The sequence below is a fragment of the Vombatus ursinus genome, unplaced genomic scaffold (assembly GCF_900497805.2).
Source record: "Vombatus ursinus unplaced genomic scaffold, bare-nosed wombat genome assembly UNPS02014820.1, whole genome shotgun sequence".
NCBI classification, from domain to species: Eukaryota; Metazoa; Chordata; class Mammalia; order Diprotodontia; family Vombatidae; genus Vombatus; species Vombatus ursinus.
The window spans coordinates 10,805,945-10,827,396 of NW_020954598.1; the positions used below are offsets into that span (position 1 = coordinate 10,805,945).

The following is a 21,452-nucleotide window of genomic DNA, read 5'->3' on the forward strand; positions in this document are numbered from 1 at the left end:
AGAATTAAGAGGGATCCAGAAAGGCTTCCTGGAGAAGGTGGGATTTTAGCTGGGACTTAAAGGAAGTGAGGGAAGCCAGGAGATGGAAATGAGGAAGGAGAGCATTTCAGACTAGTGAAAATGTCAGGAGTCAGGAGATGGAGAGAGAGAGTGTGCGTGTGTGTGTGTGTGTGTGTGTGTGTGTGTGTGTATGTGTATGTATAAATAGATCTGAACTATATAATGGATCATCAAATTTTAATAAATCCACATATGTTTAGTTTGATCAATCAGTCGACATTTATTAAGAGCCTACTATGTGCCAGACACTGATAAGCCTAACAAACTGTGTGATAGATATTAGGTTAGTCATTTAAGTTGTCTGGACCTCAGTCTTCCTCATCTTTAAAATGAGAGGGCTGGGCTAGACTCTTAAGACTCATTTCCCTCTCTAAACTTTGATCATGTATTTAGGTAAAAATGGAGACTTGTGATTTCGCTGGCATAGAAAAGATAGATGAGGAACCTTTTTCTGCCAAGGCAGGTTGGCACCTTCTCTGTAACTTATTCTTAGAGAGGTACTTAGAGCACTAAGAAGTTAAGTGACTTGTGATCATACAACCAGTAGATGTCAGAAGTAGGACTTGAACTCAGATCTTCCTGATCTTAAGCCCCTCCTTTCTGTACACTACACCATCCTGCCTTTGGAATTAATACAGCTATGTTGTGTTTGAGAGGGAGCATAGTGTAGGGTATAGAAAGCAGGTGTGAGCATCAGGTAAAGCTGGATAAAGACCCTACTTCTAACAGCCAGCGGACAAGGCACAACCAGTCAGTGGCCTCAAGCAGTCCTTTAAGCTTAAAAGTTGCTGGAGAGATGCAGATATCCATTGGCAGAAGGAGTTTCTCCATTGAGAATTCTCCATACTTACTGGTCCAGTACAATAATTAAGGATTTTTTAAATAATTCCAACCACACTATTCCAATGTGGCGTTAGCATAATTTATATTTCATAAAACTTTTGTGTGACACAGCTCTTTTTTCTTTGTGTATCTTGGAGAATTTGGATAGGGTTACGACCAAAGAATTTTAAAAGGGATATTGGAATTTAAGCTAACTCTTTTCCTTTAGGTGAGTTTACATAAAGACCACTGACTTCCTTGAGGAGTTATACATGCATATCTGAGATTAAGAGCTTTCATTGAAAACATTAATCTAATGCTATTCAGATAATGGTTTTAGAAAGGTACACATTTTCCTTAGCCTGTCTTTCCTCTTGGGTGTTCATAAACTTTGACTTTGCTAACAATCTTTTTCCTGTGTGCCCATAACGCTTCTAACTTTTGGCATGAATTCTGGAGTGAGTAGAGGCAAGAATAAAATAATCCTTAGCCTTGTTTTGGGGAGGTAGCATCTTGATCATTTTAGCCTCTAAAATAGTAATCTCCAGCTGATGGACTGGAGCTCTGTTTGCTGTAAAAATGCAGAGAGACATGCCAAGAGAGCAAGGAAAGCCAATTCCTTTTCTTTCTTGCTGCCTGCCTTAGTTTACCCATCAGTAAAATGAGGATAATAATAACTGCTCTTCCCAGCTCCTAGGATAATTGTGACACTCGCATAGATGATGACTAAAAAAGAACTTTCAGAGTGTTATTTATGACAATATAAAGGTTCAGTTTTTTTGTGAAATATCGTATACATTATTAATAGGGGATTTTTATAGAGTGGCATAAACCATGAAAACGGAGAACCTGTCCTCATTGCTCCAAAGCGCATGATTTAGGCTGTAGCCGTCAAGGTCTAAGGACAATTGAACCAGCTTAGCTGCTGGACTTAGCCAGAGGTTCTTTGCCTCACAGATCTAGATACTGGCATCTTCATTGCACATGTTTAACAGTAATGTTAATGGTGATACTTATATGTGCTATTGACATTATTAGAGATCCTGACAATGGACTGGATAGCAAAAATCTTCCATCAAAGGCAATTGGAATGTAGAATACTTAAGATTTTTACATGTGGTTACTTTTGACAAGGATTATCCAATTATCATGCGCAAAAGTTAGAAGGCATTTCAGGCAAATCTTTCCCCTTCGTCCCTTAGAGAGAAAGAGAGAGCCCACCAGAGAAATATAATCATGGAAGAAAAACTGCTCAGACTGAAGGAGATCAGGGAAGAGATTTGGTAATGGATCTGGTAATGTAGGTCATGAAAGTTTCTAATTTCAGAGTTTCTGATACCATCAGTGTTGTTCTCTGAACTGAAGAGCAGATTTTTTTTTCAAATAGAAAGTGTTGTTGTACCTCATATAATTAAGCTTCTTTGATCCCATATTTAATTCCTGAAGCATGGCACCTATTACACTGTTCCTGTAGTCCCTACGGCCTGAGAAATTTCTATTCAGAGCACTATTCACTCTACCCACCTATCCCCCAAAACGCCTTTCTTTAAAAAATTTGTTAAAGATGTCTAACTTTCAGAAAAATTCCCACTTTGGTTTATTTTCATTTCTAAATAGATTTTTAAGGGGTTAGACAGCTATCACTAAACTACTAATGGAAGCTAGGCTCACTTAATACCGTTGGCTGTTTTGTGTATTTCTTTTTCTCTTCAATTTGTGTTTTAAAAACTTGGAATTTTTTTAAGTCCTAAGTCTTCAAGATATATCAGTGAGAAATAACTGTCACCAATTTAATTATTTTCAGAAACCTATAGAAAATCACTGGGCAGTGATGTCATGGACAAAGAGAAGAAGAAATTTCTGGGGTTTTTCAAAGTCAGTAAAAGAAGCAATAAGGTAATAAATAACTCGGCTGCTTTTCTTTGGACAGAAATAACATTGTGTGTCAAATACTCTTATTTTTGAAAAGTATTCATTTTTCAGAAAATTAATTCCTTGAGGTATACATGAACTTTCACTAATTTGTAAAGTGTGACTTGCAGATCAGAGCATTTATGATTTCAGGAATAACCCCAGGTGTGAAAAATCTTGTTTTTTCACCTATGTTTTAGAATAGAGCCTATATAAAATTTGCCCCCTCTCTTTATACTGTGAAACTGGAAAACATGACCACAGAACTCCAGAGCCCTTAATTTTTTACTCCCGCCATCAAGGCCGGGAGTGGGGAACCTACAGCCTCGAGGCCACATGTGGCCCTCTAGGTCCTCAAGTACAGCCCTTTGAATGAATCATTCATGCCATGTTTCAGGAATGAATCATTCAAATGTCCACACTTGAGGACCTAGAGGGCCACATGTGGCCTCAAGGCCACAGATTCCCCACCCGTGGAAGGAGAACTTAACCATCTCAACCCCTGATACCTAGATGTTCTTGGCTTTACAGATTTGATTAGTGAAGTATATTTGCCTAGGAGGCTCTTCCATTGTCATGTGGAATACAGCTCATATCATTTATTTCTCTTTATAATATTAAGTATTTTTAAACTTGGTATTTTAGGAATATCATTGGGAAGCTTTTCAGAATTAGCACGCTCACAAACTAGGTGTCTGATAGAACAGAATTCATTTGATTGTTATATAAGGAACACATTTGTTCTGTGGTATCATTTTTGGGCTGTCGAAAGCTATTAATACTTTCTTGACTAAGAAATGAAAGTATCTGGCAAATATATGTGACCTATAATCAGTGTAACTTATATATTTTTTTTTGATATTTATGTTTTCATTTATCCCCAGTTTTCTTCATTAAAAAAGACCAAAAGAGGGGCAGCTAGGTGGCACAATGGATAGAGCACTAGCCCTGGAGTCAGGACAACCTAAGTTCAAATCCAGCCTTAGACACATAACACTCACTAGCTGTGTGACTGTGGGCAAGTCACTTAACCCCAATGGCCTCATGTTTGGGGGAAAAAAAAGAAGACCGAAGGACAGTAGAGAAATAAACTTTTTTGAGCAATGGGATGCTTCATTTGGTACCTCAATTTTGCAGTTAACCTTTCCTAATGATAAGCATTTGAGGTTTTTGAATAGCAAGGCACTAAAATGCTTATAGGAGCCAAAATAAAGTCATAATTTATTTCACTGAGGCCTTCAGTTCATTGACATATGTTGTAAGGGATAGGAGAATTAGAACATTTCTGATTCTCCTTATTGTTGTTCTGGGAGAAGTAACTGTAGCATAAAAGAGAATTGAGAGATAGCAAAGACAGTTTTGTAAAAACTAATATTTATTTAATCTTTATATCTATTAAGTTCTCTTTTGCTTTCTCTACTTAAAGTATTTCTGGTATCTCTTACTAACTAGTTAAGGAGCAGTTAGATGGTGTAGTAGATAAAGTACTGGACCTAAGAGTCAGGAACACTCATCTTACTGAGTTAAAATCTGGCCTCAGCTACTTACTAGCTGTGTAACCCTGGGCAAGTCATTTAATCCTGTTTGCCTTAGTTTCCTTATCTGTAAAGTGAACTGGAGAAGGAAATGGCAGTATCTCTCCCAGGAAAATCCCAAATGGGGTCAACAGAGAGTCAGACATGACTGAAAAGTGACAATAACAACAAAACACCTTACTCATTAATTTTTCTTTTATTATTATTTTTGTTTAAATTGCGACTTTGTTCTTTTTCTTCCATTTGAATTGGTCTTATTTGTGTTGAATCAACCTTCATTTGCCCTTTTTTAGAGGCAGTAGGAGGCAGAGAGGTGGCACAGTGGATTCAGATCCTCCCTTAGACCTTTAACTGTTTGACCCTGAGCCAATCACCTAACCACTCTTAGTCTCAGCTTCCTCAGCTATAAAATGGGTTAAGGTTATGTTTGAAATTACCTACTTCTTAGAATTGTTGTGAGGATGAATGAGATGATATATGTGAAGTGCTTTGCAAACCTTGTAACCAAGGGTATGCTGGTAAATATTTAACAACTGGACTTCTGGAGAAAAAATGTAAAGGCAACATACTTCTAAGTTTAATCTGCTTTATTAACATTTCTCTGTCACTTTCTTAAGTCTGGACAATTAATAAAACAACAAATCAAGCCCTGCTTTGTAGCTTTGCCAAGGTATAAATACTCACACTGAAAATTTAGCATTCAGCTCTTGTGAGCTGGTTCAAGCTGGCTTCAGCATACCTCTGCTTATGTATTGCACTATGTAAATGCTGGACTTTTTTTGTTTATTTGTTTCAGCTTTTTCTACTGATTGAATTCTTTGGTCCCCTCCCTTTACACCACTAATTTCCTACTATTTTTACTCTCTTCTTTTGTGTCAGTGCCTTTTTGTGTATGTGTGTTGATTGGCTGTTGGGTGAGCAGAAAATGTTTTGCACTCTTTAAAGAAGGTTAGTATAATAATCATAATAGCTCAGTCATACAATACTCAGAAAGTTTAAAAGCACTTTAGATCCAATTTCTCAGTTTGATTAACTGCTCACATTTCTAGAATGCTTTCATAATTGCAAACCACTTGCTCAAATAACTCTCTGAGGTGGTGAGTTTAGATATTATCTTCATTTTACCAGTGGAAATATTGAATCAGAGGGCCAGAGAGTTTAAATGAATTCATATTGCTCAAAATTACATAGCTAGTAAGAGGAATGTCCAGGGCTTATACCCAGGTCTCCTGCCTCTAAGATCAATACTCTTCCTACTACAACTCCATCCCTGCTCTTTAGATGAATTTCTGTAACCTTACTCATCTTACCTAAATTACATTGGCCATGTAGTGGCAAAACTAGGAAAACCCACTCTTAGATGGACCAGTCAGTGATTTGTTCTCCTAAGGCCCTAAATTTCCTTATGCTCTTTTATTTTGTTCTACTCTCATAAAGCGTTCTAAAGGGTGTTTTTTTTTTAAATAGCCATAACAACATTAATTCTCATGTCATTGTAACTAAAATAACATACACTCCTCATCATTATAGTGATATGAGTTGTTCATGAGATTTTTCAGTATCCTAATATCAGAGGAACAGACCATGTGCTGAAAGTAGTCAAACTCTTCTGCTGAACCAATCAGTTATTTTTATCTTTTATTTTTTAATTTGAAATGTTGAGCTGGTCTTAAGGGAAGACTTGAAGTCTTAGGTAATTTACAAAATAAAGTGTCTTAAGTTATCCTAAAAAGAAAAAAAAAGTGCAGCCCCAAGAGCAAAACTATTTTTTACATGATGTAGCAATCCCTTTCTTTCTTCCCTTCTAAAAAAGGGTCATTTCAATGAAAGAATCCATTAAACCCACCATCTTATGTCATACGAAAATTCAGTAAGAAACTCATATTATACATATATATGTTTGTTTCTTACTGAATTTATCTTACATCTGTGTTAATGTAGAAAAAACAGAACCTTGGTTGGTTGGTCAATGATACTTTATTAAGCTCTTAGGAAGGATGATAGAAATCAAAGAAATACACCTCTCCCTGAAAAAGTTTCCGGAGTCATAGAAGCAGCAAAAGAAATTTTGGGAACCTCGGAGACATCTAGTCCAACTCATAACCAAGTAAAATACTCCTTTATGTGCAAAGAAATAAAAATAGAAAGCTTAACACAGCTAGATAAAACAATATAGCAATATGTCTAATGGGCAGTAACCCTGGGCTCAGGATTTTAATAAGTTAACCAAGTAAGTGTAGTACTCATACCCTAACTTTTGGAGATATTGGTGTCCCTAATATCACCCTTTATTCATAGTCCCCAAGGAACCCATAAGACAATCTGGCTTTTAATTGATTTTGGTAGTCTTGGACTTCTAGTGCTTTTACTGATTGTTTTGCTGATTATTTATTTGAGGTCTTAAAATTGTTTTTTTCACCTGATTCTTTGGGTAACTTACTTGTGTTCCAGGCTGAACAGCATGGGGTGCTAAGAGTGGACAGTGATGAGGATATTTTAGAGTCAACCACTGAAAACTTTAATGTGAGTACTAACCCTGCTAATAGGTGCTTATAGCTAACCACACCTATAGGACTGGCTGTCATAACTGAGCAAAAGGAAATTGAGGTTACAGATCACCTCACCATCTGGGCTATGGTTCTTAACTTAAAATATCCATGTTTGGTACCCAGTGTACACATATGTGAGCACACACACATATGTACACACACACACTGCCCCATATTGTTAGCTTTTCAGCAGTGTCATCAGTAATCCTTCTGGCTGTGTAACTCCGCTTCATTGTGTTTAAAGGAAATGAAAGCCTACAGTAAGTGGGTTATGTGAGTTTCAACTTATGGTTGTGTTCCTCCCCATCCCTCCCTCATCAGTTGGCCAGTTCAGAACTGCTCATGTATGAAGTCTAACTTTCCTTGTTTTAACTATTTATAGTTGGTTCCCAATTAATGCAAATAAGCAAACCAGAAAGTGATGTCATTATTTAAATTTGTATTGCGTATTTCCATTGGTCTGGAATCAGTTACCATATTTTATGTACTTATACATTTTTGTTGTTGTTGTTGTTTGGGGCAGCTAGGTGGCACAGGGGAAAGAGTGCCAAGGCTGGAGTCAGGTAGACCTGAGTTCAACTCTGGCCTCAGACGCTTACTAGCTGTGTGACCTTGGGCAGATCTCTTAACCCTGTTTGCCTCAGTTTCCTCATCTGTAAAATGAGCTGGAGAAGGAAATGGCAAACCACTAGTATCTTTGCAAGAAAACCCCTAAAGGGGTTACGAAGAGTTGAACGTGACCGAAAATGACTAAACAACAAGACAGTTGTAATTTTAAATGGTGTGGATTTGAATACATGTGACAATTTCATGATATTTATTATTTGGACCAATCAAAACCTAGCTGTATTGAGTTTCGTGGCATAAAGGATGACATCTAGGAAATGTGTAATCAGAAAAGGTGGTATCCTGCGCATTTAGCAAGAGCAGGAGAGAGCCCTGGAAACCGTGAAATGTTTGAAGATCAAAAGGAGGACCATTCTTCATATTGGGTATGGTTCTTGGAGAGTTTATGGAAAAGTATGAAGAAGAAGAAGAACGTAGGATACAATCCCATCAATCAACAAGTATTATTAAGTACCCGCTATAATATGCTGGGTACTGCAACTGTAGAGGGGAAAAAAAAAACAGAGCAAAACAAAGAGTTTACTTTTTTCTTTCAAGGAGTTTACATTTTATCAAGAAAGACAGGTGTGCATGCATACCCACAGAGAAAGAATGCCTACATCAGTGAGATTAGTTACCCACTGAAGCAGAAAAGTACCATTGAATTATCATTTACTTTTTACAAATTAATCATTAAATAAGCATTTCTTAAATGGCTTTCATATGCCAGGCACTGTGCTAGGTGCTGGGGATGCAGACACAAAAATGAAAGAATCCCTACTCTCAAAGAGCTTACATTCTCTTGGAGGGAGTTAATATGGACACATGTAAATAAATACAAAATGTACACAAATGAATACAACGTAACTTCTGATGTGGAAGTCATAAGGAGGGGGGGATCAGGAAAAGGTCTCACAAGAGGTTGCACTTGGGTTAAGCTTTGAAGGAAAATAGGGATTCTAAGAAGTGGAGGTAGGGAAGGACTGCATTCCATGCATAGCGGCATAGTCTGTGTTGTAAAAGCATGAAGACAGGTGAAACTTTGGGAGTAAGAAACAGCAAGGACAGTTTGACTGAACCAGAGAGAAAGACGGAGACAAGAAAAAGTCTGTGATAAAGGTAGGTTGGAGGCAGATTGTGGCATTGCTTTAAGAGGCAAACAAAGGTTTCTGTGTTTGATCCTAAAGTTATTGCATCCATTGGAGCCTTTAGAGCAGGAAAGTGATGTGGTCAGACGTGTGCTTCAGGTATGCCATTCTGGCAGCTGTGTGGAGGATAAATTGGAAATGGGAAAAACCCTAGGCAGGGATATCACTTAGGAGGCTCCTGCAGTGGTCCAGGCAGGAAGTCCTGAACTGGATTTGATGATTGTACATGGTGAGAAGGGGATGGATGTGTGACAGGTGTAAATATTGAATGGGCAAGACGACTGATTAGATGGGGATGAAAGGTGAGGGAAAATTAAAAGATAACTGTGAGGTTGTAAACTTGGGTAATTGAAAGGATTCTAGTGGTCCCTTCCCTAAAAATAAGAAAGTTTGGAAGAGGGGAGAAAAGTTGGTGGAAAGTTAATAAATTCTGGTTTGAACAGATGTTGAATTTGAGCAATTGTAGGATGCCCAGTTCTAAAAGGTCCATTAGTGATGCAGAATTGTAGCTCTGGAGAGAGTTTGGGGCTATAAATATATTGGAGAAACCTCAAAATGGGATTCTTGAGATCTCCAGTCATAAGTATGAGCATTTAAATGCAATTTGTTCCAAATAGAGTTCTACTGAAGGCAGTCAAAATAGTCGTCTTACTAGAATGGTTCCATATTGTAAAACATCTTAAGGAATCAGTGATTCATTATGTACTATCGGTCATCCCAGTAAGATACTTTTTAGTAACAAGCATTTAAAGGTAAGTTATTTCTTAACAGTAAATGATCATAATGTACTTTTAAACTGCACTGTTGTAAAAGATAGTGTTGAAATGAATCTGTGGAGTAAAAATAAATGTTATGTTTCTATAATGCCATTTTAAAGAGGCATAGAAGGCTTTCACCAAAGAAGAGTGAGCAAGGCTAGAGCATAGAAGGCCCTGTTTCATCACAATGCTAAAACACAAAAGGTATGACATCATATAGACAGAACAACCAAATAAATAATGGACTTATTATTGTCCTGCCATTTATAGGAGCCTCAGTTTGCAGGACCTTAGCAAAGTCCTTTGGGGATACCCTCAGATTTCATTGACAGGTACACCAGGTGGTTATAATCTGCTTTGGACTCCTGATTTTTTTTTTTTTTTCAAGTGTCATACTAACTATTTATGTGAGCCTCTGAGTACTCCCACCCCTTTCCTGGAGAGAAGCTCAGTCTCAGATCACTACTCTGAAAAGTGCAAAATTACAATTTACAAGACTAATTTATCTCACTGTCCCATAAATTTATATACTAATCGACTTGGGCCAAATCATTTTAGGTTTTACATGAAAACCACAGCAAAGACAGACCTTTCTCAACTCATTCTGACACTGCCTTGTTTTAGTTAGCTATATTAGCGTCCTGTTTGATTGGAATTCTGAATTTCAGACTCAAGACTGGAAATTTAGAGGCCAACATACCTTGGCTTATCTTAGGGCTAGGTTTCCTAGCATGATTTGTTTCATTTGAAATTAAGTTCAGACATAAGACACAAGTCTTACACTGTGTTATGCAAGTAACAACTAGATGGGGACAACTATGTTTTTCTTGTTACTGTTGTAGCTGTAGCAGTATTTTCTGTACATAGTTGTAGGCAGCCAGCTGTGCTGAAGACAGAGGATGGAAATCAATTACAGAATGGCTAAGTGTATTTAAAACCTGACAGTCATAATGATTGTCTTTGATATCCCTAAAGAGAAGAAATGTACTAAAAGTTTATCCCATCGTTGTGAGTAAGAAGGACCTTAGCTAGGGAAGGTCCCAGGACCTCATTAATAATATTGGGGGGCAGGGAACCCTGTTGCCAAACTACTTCCTCCGTACCAGAAAATTACTGTGTGTGTGCGTGTGTGTGTGTGTGTCTGTGTGTGTGTGTGACAGACCCCTTTGGCAGTCTGGTGAAGCTTATGGAGCCTTTCTCCCAATTTCTCTTGTTTTTAAATAATTGAAAGAATTGCTAAATTTCAGTTAGAGGTCATCCCTTCCGAGTTCATAGATCCCCTGAAATCTGTCCATAGATCCCTTGATGATCTATGCCCAGGTTAAGAACTTCTATTCTGTATGTTATTTCTGAGTGATGGAAACTTGAAAAAGAATTTTATCAGATTTCTTATATTTTATTTTTATATTTTATTACCAAGATATGCAACCCCAACATTTGATAGCTCTTCTCTGCAGGCATGTTCAGTCTGACTTCATCACTGTGTTTGTGGTTCCATTTTCTCTCATCCCAAAGTGACAACCTGATTTTACATGTGGTGATAATTATAACTGATTATGTGTGGTGAAAATTATAGGTAGAGATCTTTATTATAATAATCAGTAGCATAAGTTTCATATTGAATTTTGTAAATAGCATATGCTCAAGTACATCTTGTTACATTTGAAATCTCAAGTAATTTTGAAGCCTGCAATCTGCACTGGTTCAAGGATATACTTACATATTTCTTTTTATTTTTAAACTTTCCATGTAAATAAAATGATCTTACTATGAGTGATATATGTTTCTTTGGGACTGGGGCTACAGTTTTTGTCTTTTCAAATCTCAAACATCTGGCACAGTCCCTGGCATATCATAGTAGTTTGATAAATGCTTGTTCAGTTGAACACAAGAGAATTCTTAGTGACCTTTAAAGTGCCTTGTACACAGTAGGAGCTTAATCTGTGTTAAACAAAATTGAATGTGCTCCATTAAATTCCAAATGACCTAAATGTTAACCCATAATGAGGTGGTGTTTTTATAACTAAATGAGCACTTGAAATCCTTTCCCATATAATTTTATGCAATTCATTCATGTTATAGATTATCCTTGCATGGTCTAGGAATCATTCCTTTTTCAGCCTAATAGGGAGAAAATTAAGTGGATGGCCCAGTGTCTGTAAAATTGAGCTGTTTTTAATATTAGAGTGAATTATCTGAGTGACTTCGGATTGTATACTTAGCCTTCTTCTGGGAAATATGCAACTCAAGAAGACAGGTTAAATGGCTTCAGAGCAACATAGTTAAAGTAAATAATAGAGTATTCAAACTGGAGCCAACCTTGGAGATTATCTCTTCAACCCTCTCATTTTACTTATGGAGAACATGAGACCCAGGGAAGTTAAGTGAGTTGGCCAAAGTTTTCCCCATTATGCCAGATCATAGGATCATTGACGCAGAGCTGGAAGAGGCCCTAGAAACCATCTATTCAGTGGGAGATTGTTACCTTTTCTGCATCAGAAAATATACTAAGTGTCTAAGGTGATCCTTTTGACTCCAGAGCCAATGCCCTTTTCATTATACTACCCTGTCTTCCTGGATCCTGGATCTGTTGACTCCAGGTTCAGTGCCCTCTCCAGTAAGCTGCATTAGATAACTTGGTCTTTTTAAATGGGCATAAAGGTACTCTACTTGGGTAATTCCATGGACACACCAAGGGTACAGAGTGCTAGTCAGTGAAAGGGTAATGGGAAGATGTGTGGTGGCCATAAATAAGTTGAAGTACATTATAAATAATGACTTGTGTGTAAGAAGTATCTGAAAAGATAACATCCCAGGGATACATGAATGGAAAATGAATAGTAGATAGACCACTCAGGTTCTATCCTGGTGCCCCTATCATGTTAAAAGACCTGGAGGAAAGCCTCGAACATGCTGGTTGTGCCCTCTTGTAGCGTACTTATGATAAGACATTGGACCAACTCAGAGAGCTGTACATATAACTTCATGTCTGGACATTAAATATTCTTCATCTGCTTGGTTTTTCCTGAGTGATTGGTTAAACCAATCTCTTTTGAGTTATTGTGGATCTCATCTAGAAGGTCCTACGTATTCCAGGACTGATTGCAGTCAGTGTATCATCTGGAAGACTTCCCCATCCATAGGGAATCCCTCTTCCATTTGGACTGCACTAGACACCATCTATAACAAAACAAATACTTTTTTGAGTACATACCACACCTTCCTGTTTTATGCCTTATTTGAAATGGGTTAATATGACCAAAGTTATTTATATTTTCTTTGTTAACAAATAATTTTTCATTATCTTAAGGCTGCATTTTGTTCAGTTGAATCAAATACTTACGTTATAATGAACAAATAAGAAATGCTTTGCAATCTTGTATTCTCTGTATCTTTCTCCCCAGGTCACCAACTTTGGATCAGTGATATCCTCATTCTTCACTCTTATTCATCCCGTGTATCTAATCAGTTGCCAAATCTTGTTTCTGCCTCCACAATTTCTCCTGTATATGTCGTCTTCTCTGCACTTACATAGCTGTCATCAGATTTAGGCCTTTGTCACCTTAACATCCACTGGCCTAGATCACCATAGTAGCATCCTAATTGGATTCCCTACCTCAAGTCTCCACTACTCAGATTGTCTTCCACATTGCTGTCAAAAGCATGGGTCTGACCATGTCACATTCCAGCTCAACTCCAGTCTTTCCTTATTATCTCTAGGATCACATATACACTCCTCTGTTAGATATTTTAAATCTGTCTATCTTGGTCCCTTCCTATCTTTCTAGTCTTATTATACGTTTCTCTCCTTTCACCACTTTATGGATAAGACATATTGACTCACTTGATGTTTATCAAATATGTTGCTCCATTTCTTCTCTCATGCTGTCTACCATACCTAGAATGCCTTCCCTCCTTGCTGCTGCCTCTTGGTTTTCTTGGCCACCTTCTATAGAAGACCTTTTATAAAAATGTCTCTCAAAAAATTGTAAAGCGCTTTGCACAGTCCCTGGCACAGAGTATGTGTGATATAAATTCTTACTCCCTTCCTGCTGGTCCCATAGCCTTCCCTTTTAAAGTTACCTTCTATCTAGCTTGTATGGATCTTGTATAGATTTATATACCATTGTCTTCTCCCATTGCAATGTAAGCTCCTTGAGAGGAGTGACTTTGTTTTTTCTTTGTATCACCAGGACTTCATATAGTGCCTGGCACATAGTAAACCTTAAAAAATGCTAATGGATTTTATTTTAGTCTGTTGTATGACAGGATGTCTGCCATAAAAAATAATATGCAAGAGCCTGCCTGTTTCCTTCTCATGTTTTCATCAAAAATGCCTTTGAATATGTGTACCTAACTCTAATAAGTTATTTTTAGAGTTAAGACAGTAGGCATATGAGTCAGTAGACTGAACTTGACTAGATTGCCTTTGTTCAGTAATATCAGAATTTGTGATTTTTTTCCAGATGTTTGGTTTTTCATCTTTTTGTTATCTTGAGAACTGAACCCTTAATACCCTCAAAATTGTGTCACCTCCAGCACAGATTCCCTTTGTAAAATGGGTTTGTACAAATTGTACATGCAGCATATGTGAGGCAGCTAGGTGGTGCAATAGTGCACAGAGTGAGGGGCCTTAGAGTCAGGAAGGCCCAAGTTCAAATGTGATCTGTGTCACGCTGGGAGAGTCACTTAGCCTCTGCCTCGGTTTCCTCAACTGTAAAATTAAGATTGTAATAGCATCTACTTCCCAGGATTGTGAGGATCAAATGAGATAATATTTGTAAAGTGCTTAACACAGTGCCTGGCACATAATAGGTACTTAATGAGTTTTCATTCCCTCCCATAATAAGACAACTCTACATTATCATACATTTGACACAAAATTAATATCAATTCTCTTTAAGGCAGCACCAGTGATTTTTTTTTCCAGGGAAGGCATCTCCTTTGGTGGAAACTGCCTGCTACCTATGCAGATTTGTACTTTGGCAATTGAATTTCACAGTCACTTGAGAAACTGAGGCTAGAGATAGTTAATGGTCTAATTTACCCAACCTGGAGTGGACTGGAACTCAGGTGGTGCCAACAGCTTGGCCAGCCTTTTATCTACTGTGCCATGCCATCTCTTGTTTTAGTATTTCATTGTTTGTTTGTGGGTAGAGGAGAACTGGACACAGCAAGATCCATGACTTTGTTGGCTTAGGAACCCCTGATGAAACTCCACCTATCAATGTATATCAGCAACTGCTCTCCGACATACTATCCTAGTGATCTCTCATAAAAGTATCATAAATGTTAGCTAACAATCTAATTCATGACAATTGTATATGCCTCTTAAAATTGAGGAGGTCTCTTGGGAATTTTTATACAACCTATCTCTAAAGATTAGAACCGATTTTTCCCTTTAAGACCTTTCTCATTTACAGTGCAGTTGAAAGAGGTTTGGATTTGGAGCCAAAAGACCTGAATTTTAGTTCTGGCTATGCCATTTACTACTTTGGGTAAGTTGCTTAACAGATTTGAGCCTCTATTTTCTCATTTGTAAGTGGAGTTGGTGATTTCTAAGCTTCCTCCCAACTCTAAAACCCTATTTCTCAGAGCTGTTGGGAAAAAAAATTCATATGAAAATCATAACATTTATATGAAAGGCATCTTGTAAACAGGAAGTCTCATATTTTTGCAGATGAAAGTATTCTTAGTGTTTGGGACTTTATTTCCATTGTTAATATCTCTAAAGGAAGGTGTTTTTATTCCACTTCAAGACATATCCCACCATAGCAGCTTTGTAAGTGCTTGGAGGGCACTGGTTGTTCCAAGTGAGACCAACTTAACTTTAGACAGTGTGTCGATTGATTGCTGAGGGACATATGTGAAGAACTGAGTGCTCCAGGGAAATTCTTCCGAAACAGAATACTGTAGTTTTAAGAGTTGTGAGCAAAGTTATGGAAAAATAAGCTGTCAAAGAAGTACCACTTGAAATACTCCCCTGCTAGCCTGAATGTCAGACCCATCCCAGAGCCTATATACATTTCACCGTTTGCAAAAACTAGCTGTTTGTGCCCAAAAGGATTATCAAGGCAGAGCTGGAGCTGTGGGCTGCTCCTGCCACAGGGTGTCAGTGTCTACACAAGCGCAGCTAATCCATCTGAAACATGATAGGCATACCCAGGAAGAGCTAAAATTAGCTCTGTTTATTTTGGGGGTCCTGATGTTTTCATAAATCAAGGTCAAGAAAACATATCCCAAGTGCTGAACCACATGTGTCTCTAATGTGGGGCTTGTTTATGTCATAAATCAATTTGGGGGAAAGATATTTAAAAAGTACAGCCACACACGTTTTGAACTTATAGTTTTCTAACTCCAGTCAAAGTCTTATCATGTAGAAGGCTCTTATCAAGCTGGTAAGGTGTGTGTGTGTGTGGGGGGAACCCAATGGGAAGAAAAAATGTCCTGTGTTTCTTTTCACACCTGTGTTGAGTCATTAAAGTAGTTTTTCATGTTGTCTGCTTTTCTGATTGCAAGTCTGGAGACCATCAGCAAGTAGGGTATAAAAATGATGCCAGGATTATTTGCAGAAGCCGAGGCTTATAGTGGGAAAATCACATGACCGCAGGCATGACTGATGGCGTAGAATGTTATGTTTGGGTCCCCAGTGCCCAGCACATAGTAGATGCTTCATGCTGTAGATATTTGTGGAGTTTTTCATAATGCCAACACTTCGGCCTGTGAGTACCCTCCGAACAAAGGCTACACTCTGTTCAGTGAAAAGAAAAACAAATGTAAACTTTTAATCATATGTTCTGAAATGTATTGGGTGAGTACTCTTAGATCAAAATACTAATTTCTCTCTCATTCTTTTGCTCCGTAAGCATATGAGACACATGGAAATTTTTCTTTAATCCCTTTTTTATATAAAAAAGAAAAAAGGTCTTAAAAAAAAAAAGGAATCCCACTTCTGATTTGACCAACAGACATGGCCTTGTATCATGGAGAACTAGAGCTGAAAGGGACTTGGACATTCATCAAGTTTAAACCCCTCATTTTACTGACTGGGAACCTGAGATCATGAAGTGAAATGACTTGTCCAGGGTCATAGACACTCTTAGTGGTGGAGGAGCTAAAACTTCAGCCTGGTTTCTCTTGTATTGGGGTTACTATTGCACATCTGGGGGAATGGATAACTTGGAGCCAGAGGGTTCAAACAAACAGCCCTCCTACTAAAAACCTATGCCAGTGACCTCAGGCAAAAGCCTTTGCCCAGGTGGTTGAAAGGAATTCTAATATAAAAGTAGGTAAAAGCCTTAGGTAAGGAGATGAAAACGCAGCTTCCCTGACAAAAATCTTAAAACATTGCTTTTATTCCTTTCTTGCCTAAAAGGGCCCCCAGCTGGGTCCCAGATCAATACACCTTGGGGTAAGGTTATCCCCACATGCCTCAGGTCTGCCCCACAACTTCCTTGCTCACAGAGGTGCTGGTGGATGGGTGGGTGCCATGGCAACGTGAAGGATTAACGCGCACCTCCTCAGCTCTCTGGCATCCTGACCCACAACATCTCAGTTCCCAATTTTGGCCCCTTTCTTCCTTCTTCCTTTCAACACAAATACAATAAGAGCCTGTGATTTCATGAGGGTGAATGGTTCCCTTGCCAAGTGGATCTGTCTCAATGCAGATCTCAGTGAAGCTCATCTGAGATTTAGTCATTAAGATCTGGAGAAATGCCTGAGGCTTTTAGAAGCTAAGTAACACATCCATTCCTTTACAATCTGTCACTAAGCTACCTTTCCAGTCTGGCATTCCAGGACTTGTGGCTGTCCTTCCCATTTACTCATGACACTCTTGATCTCCTGTCTTCATGCACTTGTTGTTCTGCTTCTACCACCACCACCACCACCACCCCATGGTCAGGATTCACGCTCTCTTCCCGTCTGCCTCTTAGAATCCCTAATTTCCTTCAAAGCTCAGCTCAGATAACATCTTCTGACCACATGAGACCTTTCCCAATGCCATCAGCTATAGTGCTTCACCCAAAAAATGACCTTGTATTCATTTTGTATGTGTTAGGCATATACTTAAATGTACACGTGGGCTCCCCTCTTATAATACAAATTCCTTTCAAGTCAAGGAATGTTTGATTTTGTCTTTGTATCCCCAGTCTGACACATTGTAGACATTTAACAAATGGTTGTTGATTGAGGCAGCTAGGTGACTCAGTGGATAGAACACTGGACTTGGAATTAGGAAGACCTGAGTTCAAATCTACCCTCAAGCACTTACTAGTTATATGATCCCAGGTAAATCACTTAGCCTCTGACCGCCTCAGTCTCCTCATCTGTGAAATGGGGATAATAACAGAACCTGCCTCACAGAGTTGTGAAGATTAAATGAGATATTTGTAAACTGTTTAGCACAGTGCCTGGCACACAGTAGGTGCTTAATAATTATTTCCTTCTCCCTCTCTAATCCCCACTTCCCCATTCTCCTGGGCTACACAATAAGTAAAAGCCAGAGGCAGGATTTGAACCAAGATTTCCTACCTCTAAGCCCTGTAGCATTTTATCCACTATTCTAAACTGCCATTTTACCTTTCAAATTGAGCTAGAAATGTGGTAATTTATACTATTATGTATGAAATTACTCATCAGCACTAATTATATATCATGTAATTGCACTAACTGTGATGCAGATTTTTTTTTTCCTAAGTAGAAAATCCAAACCTAAGAATCATGTTCAGGCATTGTGTGTTGATTTTAAGGTTCAAAAATGGAACATATGACTGAGCTGCAACAGCAGGGGAGATGGGAGTGAGATTCCAAGATAATGAGCCAGATGTTATCCAGATAGTTATTTATTGTGAGTAGGACAAAAAGGAAGTTAAGTAACTCATGTGCATTAACGTTTGCTTCTAGTGTGTTACTCTAGACAGGAGATAATGGAGAATGTAGAGAATGATAGTTTTCTTAAGTGATGGACCCTACCCTGAAATCCTGATATTATTTTTATTACAACTATATCTGCTACTGATGTGTGTATATTATTGAAACAGGTTGTACCTTCTTAACCCTTTGGTGGTAGCCAACAACATGTACCCAGGGATTGATCCCTAGAAAGCTACTTAGCTATGTATTGGGTAGGGCAGGGATAGAGAGGAGATTAGGTAAAGTTTAGTTTAGTCATGTTTAATTTTTGTATGTTATGTATTAGAGAAGCCCCTGTGCATCTTTTTGCATGACTTCCACTCTCTCTAGTAGCTATTAAGGCCAGACTTAGCTTGGTGCTCTGAGATCATAGACCCAAAGATCTTGGAAACAGCTCACGAAATCTGAGGGATTGAAACTAAGGATCTCTTTTCCCAGTTGAGATCCAGGAACCCACCCCCGTAAGCAGTACCCATGGGAAAACAATCTGTCTCATGACCCCCATACCTGTTCTGTTTAATAGCTGCATTTGTCCTGGCAGCTATAGGGACTTAAATTAGTGTCCCAGTTGTTTCTGTGTTTCCATGGACTCTGTAGGCCTGAAATTTGTTAAAGGACTAGGAGGCAAAGTCATTTAGAGGCTTGACATACCTTCTTTTCTTAAGCTACAGGAGAGGCATTGTGATATAGTGGGGAAGAGCTTTGAATTTAGAGTCCGAAGTCCTGGGTTTAAATCCTGATTCTGTTGCTTATTAGTGAACGAGTCATTTCCACTCTCTGGCCTTCAGTTTCCTCATGTAATGTGAAAATTGAACTAAATCTCTGAGGCTTCTTCCAACTCCTAATCTTACAATTTTATTTAAATGTGTATATGTATATTCCATTTTAGGTTCATATGTGTGTATGTACATATGTATATATTCCATTTAATAAAGCAATTTTAATATATTCACTTTTTCTATAGACACATTCATAGACTATGGTCTCCTGTCTCCTTTTCTCTTTGTGGAATAGTGTCCACACCATTCAATAATTTTTTAATAAATATTGCGGTTTCCTTAATGCAAATTCCCATTATTCTAATTCTCTTAGGATCACAGGAATAACAAATAATAATTAGCTATTTCCTAGTGGTCACAAAGTATGTGGATGTCAGGTCCTTAGGATTTCTATTTATGACCTTGCCGTTGACTCAGAGATGTTCTATATGGGATTCATACTTTAGTCAGTGGGTGGACTGAAGTTACAAACCTAAGATTTAGTGGCTCATGATTAACCCTAAATTAAACAGTTAGCCTCTTTGTTAAGGATGAAGACTGCCTATTCTCTGTCTTCCATTTCCTCGCTACTTTTGTTGAGTTCAGGTCACCAGGTCCAGATAAACAACATCCTTAGGTACTGAAAGAACTGGCACATGTAATCTTTGAAAGAAACTCAAGGGATCTGAAAGATGTTCTGCAGAATTGGAGAAAAGTCATGTCCTGATTTAAAATAGTAAAGAGAAAGGAGACTGTTGACCAGAAACCAGCAAGCTTGTCTTTGATTCCTGGCAAAATTATAGAGTATAATCATTCATCTATTTTCCGTATGACATGATTTCCAGAGCCCTCACGTTCCTGGCCACATGTCTTAAAGGAATTTCCCAATGGGCCTACCCTTCCAGTGAATAAGCATTGGTTAAGTGCTTACTGTGTGTAAGGCGTTATGCTAAACTGGGAATAAAAATACAAGTAAAAAGAAAGACAGTCCTTGTCCTCAAGGGCTTATATTCTGTGGGGAATACAATACATAGTCCAGGGCTGAAGCGATCTTCTAAGATGAAAAGGTTTCTGGTGTATGATGAAGTACAGAGTGGTGGGAAATGAACATCTCTTACTCTAAATTGGTAATGATAATAACAGCTCACTTTTAAATAATACATTAAGGTTTGCAAAATGCTTTATGTAAATAATTTCTTTTGATTCTCACACCTGTCCTGTAAGATATGTCCTGTTATGAACAGCCCCCCTACATTTTACATCTGAGGAAACTGAGGATCAGAGATGCTAGGAGTATTGTCCGGAATACCTAGTAAGTACTGGAGGCAGGAGGGAACACTGAGCTTCTTCCTATGACAGTTTCTCCTCTTAGTTATGCTGGAAAGGGCACATCTCTTCACCGCATAGCCAGATTGTCCACCTTATAAGTAAGATCTTCTTAGATAACAAATAGATGGAGCAGAGAATCATAAACTTAGGGAGAGGGGTATGCCAGTCTTGTGACTCTATGGACGTAAGAACCTGAAATCATAGATCCAGATCTATAAGGGACCTTCATATAATCCAAATCCCAAATTTTTACAAGTGAAGAAACAGGCTTATAGAGGTAAGTGATTTGTACAAGGTCGCACAGGTAGTAAGTGGCAGACGCAGGACTTGAATCCAGTTCCCTTTCCATTGTACCACACAGATTCCATATGGAATCATACTGAATGCAGGAGTGTTGATACTGCTCAGCGGACCTGTGTCTTCATCTTGGTAAGGCAAATCTGAATGTTAATGTTGAGGTTTCGTGTAATGTAATAGTTAAAGGAATGCAGTTTTATGTAACAGACATCTAGGAAAGATGGAAGAGACAGTTAAGAGAGAGGAGGCAATCTCTTTGCCTGGTTTTTCAGAAAATCAGAACTGTATGAATGCGAATGAGCAAAGATGAAAGAAAACAACACTGAAAGTAGGTATAGCTATGTAAGAGTGTTTCAAAACCCAAAACCCTAATTAATATACCTTACTTGATGTTTTGTGCTTTGATGCCTTTATAAAGTGAGAAGGCCTGTTTAAGTTACTGAACCAGTCAAATGTGTGTCCTTTCATGAGGGCTCCAAGAAAGGTGAGAAGGGACTTCCCTACAACAGGAAGCTGTGAGCTGTCCCTTTGTCATATGTGCTCTTCAAGCTTCAGCCTATTTTTCCCTTGGACTTTGTATATATTTGTGGGAGAGTGTGTCCCCAAACATTTGGCAGGGGGAGGTGAGATGGGGGAAGGACTTTTATAACAACTCCTCCCTACCATAGTTGCTTATTTAAATACCCCTACCTAAAAGCTAATTAACTCTGGCTAGCTACTTGATATCAACTAGATCATCAATGGGAACACAACCATTGGGGGCTCA

At 38.3% G+C, this 21,452-nt stretch overlaps 1 protein-coding gene across 8 annotated transcripts in view; it reads left to right on the forward strand.

The window, feature by feature from the left end:
* Window positions 1–21,452, forward strand: part of COBL (cordon-bleu WH2 repeat protein) — a 345,422-nt gene that overhangs the window by 131,287 nt on the left and 192,683 nt on the right. For 6 of the 8 annotated variants that reach the window (XM_027837120.1, XM_027837126.1, XM_027837119.1 and 3 more), the window contains exons 5-6: window positions 2,687–2,778; window positions 6,780–6,851. In XM_027837120.1, the coding sequence (XP_027692921.1) occupies window positions 2,687–2,778; window positions 6,780–6,851 (164 nt within the window). The remainder of the gene's footprint in view (window positions 1–2,686; window positions 2,779–6,779; window positions 6,852–21,452) is intronic. The other 2 variants (XM_027837122.1, XM_027837124.1) reach the window with 1 other exon arrangement.